The sequence below is a fragment of the Coptis chinensis genome, chromosome 4 (assembly GCF_015680905.1).
Source record: "Coptis chinensis isolate HL-2020 chromosome 4, ASM1568090v1, whole genome shotgun sequence".
Lineage (NCBI taxonomy): Eukaryota > Viridiplantae > Streptophyta > Magnoliopsida > Ranunculales > Ranunculaceae > Coptis > Coptis chinensis.
Genome location: NC_141459.1, coordinates 36928665 through 36932803, shown reverse-complemented (window position 1 = coordinate 36932803; position 4139 = coordinate 36928665). Strand labels below are relative to the sequence as shown.

The 4139-nt window shown below is 38.5% G+C and overlaps 1 protein-coding gene across 1 annotated transcript; it reads left to right on the top strand.

The window, feature by feature from the left end:
• The first annotated feature begins 3247 nt into the window (after positions 1-3247).
• LOC147503377 (uncharacterized) lies at positions 3248-3862 on the top strand. The gene has a single exon (XM_086604813.1). It carries the CDS (start codon positions 3248-3250, stop codon positions 3860-3862), a length of 615 nt encoding a protein of 204 aa, XP_086460939.1.
• Positions 3863-4139: the final 277 nt, after the last annotated feature.

Below are 4139 nucleotides of genomic sequence, written 5' to 3'. Positions count from 1 at the left end.
TTTCTTCAAATTCTCTAAAATGGTTTTTATTGTCGGCTTCCTACCGTCCATTGCTTTGAGCGCATCTTGGGGAGTGGAGAATGCATGAACGATCTTCCACTTGGCTAGGAACTCTCATTCGCTTTTGCCCTTGAATTGGGAACCATTGTCCATCACCAGTGTGTGTGGTAAGCCAAATCTGGTGATGATATGAGTCCAAATGAAATTCCTGACATGTGATTCTTTAACGTGTGCCAACGGAATTGCTTCACCCAATTTAGTGAAATAATCGGTGGCAGCCAAGACAAAGCGGAAGCCGGTGCTCTTCTGAGGGATGAATGGTCCCATAATGTCCATGCCCCACATGTGGAACGGCCAAGGGCTCGCGATGTTGATCAGTTCGCGGGCTGGCTGAATGATATTGTGCCCAAATGTTTGACATTTGACACACTTGAAGACATACGTTTTGGCATCGATCTGCATACGGGGCCAGAAGTATCCTTGGGAGATCGCCTTATGGGCCAATGAGTGACCTCCAGCATGGTTTCCACACTCTCCTTCATGAATCTCAGCAAAAATTAACTAACCTTGCTCTGGACTGATACATCGCAGATGAGGTCCCCCAGCAGACTTGAGAAATAACTTGTCATTAACTAAACAATAGCTACGTGCCTGGTGCGGAATCTTCCTGGCCCTGACACGCTCATCTGGGAGTTTGCCGTGCTGGATGTATTGTATAATAGGCTGCATCCATGTTTGACTCATCTGATCTCCAGAGAGTGGGCACAGGTCACTGATTGCTAAGACATAGTCCGCTTGGTAAGCTGGTCGGTCGACCACTTCAATGGTCAGTTGTCTAGGGGCACAGTTCGGTGCCTGAGTGGCTAGGTACGCTAAGCTATCTGCGTGACAGTTCTCGTCATGCAAAAAATGGTGTATTGTAGCTCTGTTGAAAGAAGGAAGTAAATCATTAATATAACACCCCGTGTTTTATTTCTTTTATTTTCCTAATAATAATAATAATAGATAATAGATAAAATAAAATAGGATAAATGTTAGTGGAAATAGGAGACGTGGGTTTATGGGATAAACTTTCTTCCCTATTTCGGGGGTTTTGTTTTTAACAGAAAGGAAACAGAATAGAGTTTTTAGGGAAACACATAGCGAGAGTTTTAGACAAAAAAACGGGATTTTTCTGAAAGAAGAAAAGGAAGTTTTTTCTTGTAGCTGGCTGATAATCGGAGAGCGCTGCAGGTGAGTAGATATTTTATGGATTTTTAGTTTATAAAATCCTTGTTACTGTCGATTTCTTTTCGGTGGAAATATGTAGTGTTGTTAAAGCTTAAAACTATAAAATTTGATATAGAACTGTCGAACTGTAATACTGTGATACTGTGGGTTGGGCCAGGTTCTATTTTGTTCTTGGGTCAGACCACATTGGCTTGGGTCGAAACCAATTAGACTTTGGGCCTTTGACTTTGGGCTTTTGGGTTAGAGGAGTTTGGGGCTGGTTGACCCTTGGAAGGTCGACTTTGACTTTGACCAGAGTTGACTTTTGACTAAGGTTGACTTTGACCAGTTAACCCAATTTGATCTTTTAACTCGGATTATGATTTGGGTTATTAAGATAGGTCTAGGGCTATTAGCATGTTTGGTTTTAGGCTAAGACCTTTATATATACGTGTGTATGTGTATTACTTACTATGTGATATTTCAGTTTTTATGATATGCAACGTTATGACACTTAGACATTAATCTAATTAATAACGCGTAAACCAAATACATGAATCAAGATACTTTTTCGTTCTCTGAAATAATATATGTAATAAAGTGCTATAATGCGTAAACAAAATTTACTGCACTCTTTTAGAATTCTCCACGCCTCAAGTTTTGGAATTGAGTTTTATAACTGTTGATGTCATATGTTAGGTGGACATTTATTTAATGTGCCATAAATGGCCCGTTAGCGTTAAAATATGGGTATTCATTGAATGTGCCATGAATGACCAGATTGTTTGGACTGCCCTAGAGAGGAACTAAGGTATTCGCCTTGCGGGTTAGTGGTATTGATTTGATTATGCAAGTGTGTTTGGGCTTACTTTTGAATACCTAATATAATATCTACATATGTTATATAGAAGTTTTAACTTTCTTTTGCAGGAGGGTAGGACTTAATAACATTTTGTGTAGGGACGCGGTCCTACCTTTATACAGCAGTGGATATCGGTAAGTTTTAATTCAATGATTTAGATATTAAAACGAGTCATTAGAATGAGTTAATATAATGAAAGTTTTGCTTGGGAAGAAACTATGCCGGTTGAAATGACGAAACTACCTATCTTCCAAGCTGAGAATGATTAAGTTATGGGAAAATATAACGTGATTGTTTGAATAATTAAAGTATGATAATGTTTATATGTGGTTAGTCTACTCATACCAGCAAATTCCATTTTGCTGACCCATGTTTGCTTTGTTTTGGTAACGTGGGTGTGTTATTGGGAACATAGGTGGAAGGCAGTGGAATCGCGGCGTGTGATTGGGATTCATGCCTGGAGCAGCCCGTTAGTTCTTTATTAGGTCTGATTCTTATTGAAAGGATGTAATAACGTAGTTTACATTTTTAGCATGACATGAGAATAAGATATTTAAGAATGTTATTCAGAGAGTTTATTTGATGTTTTATTGGGACGGAAGATGGCCTTTTTATAAAGTAATAAAGAGAATTTTGGAGATTATTTTTGTTGTTAAGATTCTTTTATGATGTGGGTTTTAGGTTTTGACATGTCTTGTATCCACCCCGTCATAGCCTGAGTTTTTAGACAATTGAACCGAGTGATGTTTGAGATATTTATATTTTAAATATTCATTTTTTTTAATTGTTTAGAAATTCGGGCTGTGACATTTTGGTATCAGAGCTTAGGTTAGCCTAGATTTGGAAGGTCTAGGTGATCCTCGGAATGTGGTGGTTGGGTGTGTTTGAGTTTAAGATGTTTGGAGTACTAATAGAAGTCCGTTTTGTTTTAAGGTGATGGCTGGAGATGATAATGACGTTACTGATACTGGAAGTAATACCATATCTGCTGATTTGGGAGCAATATTAACTCAGTTGGTGCAAACTATTCAGAGGGGTCAACATGCTAATCTAGGAGATCCTTTTGCTAGGAGAAACAACGATTTTGCTACTTTAGGTGGCTAGAAGTTCAAGGGAGAAAAAGGGGCTATTGATGCTGAGAAATGGATTACTATGTGTGAGTCCGTGTTTGCTAAAATGCAACTCACTGAGGTGCAGAAGCAAGAGTTGGCTTCTCACCAGTTGGAGGGGTCAGCTTTATTTTGGTGGAGGTCTATCAAGGATAATGTGGATGTGAGAACTATGACTTGGGAGGATTTCCAGGTAAGATTTGAGGGAAGGTTTGTTCCTAATGCTGTTAAGGAGCAATTAACTGAGGAATTCTTTCATCTGACCCAAGGAGGGAAAACTGTTACGGAGTACGTGACTAAGTTCAATGAACTATCGAGGTATGCTCCTTATATAGTGGATACCCAAGTAAAGAAGAACCAGAAGTTCATCCGTGGACTAGAGCCATATCTATCGAGTTATTTGATACCCTTTGATTCAAAAACTTTCGATCGCGTGTTAGATTTGGCATTAAGATATGAACAATTGGATAATAAACCCAAAGATGAGAAGATTAAAGAGAATGCCCCAAAACAAGCCAGCTTACACCTTATTTCTAGTCAGCCACGTCAAGGCGAGAAAAAAAAAAGACATCACCCATATAATAGGCAAACAAGTAAGCATGTGGATAAAGACGCGAGTGCTTCGCTAAAGAGATTTGATGGTAATTGTTTGAACTGCGGGGAAGTTGGACATACTATTTGAAGATGTTCTAAACCAAATGAACTAGTAGGCAAGTGTTATAAATGTGGATAGCTGGGACACTATGCTAAGAACTGCACTGGTTAATGTTAGGTATGTTTGAATTTGTTGTTTACTAGTCCTTTATTGGTTCTTAGCATGTAAGAATTTATCGTATGATTATGAAAATAAAATGCTGGTTGTTTTAACGGTTAGCTCTTATGAAATTATAATTGAAATTGTTCAGCATGTTATAGTGTTGTTTTCATAACGGAGTTTTCGATTTTTAAGTAAGTATTGG

What these genes read in the sequence shown, in the direction of transcription:
- LOC147503377 (XM_086604813.1), top strand. Translation starts at nt 3,248, where the DNA reads ATGCAACTCACTGAGGTGCAGAAGCAAGAGTTGGCTTCTCACCAGTTG.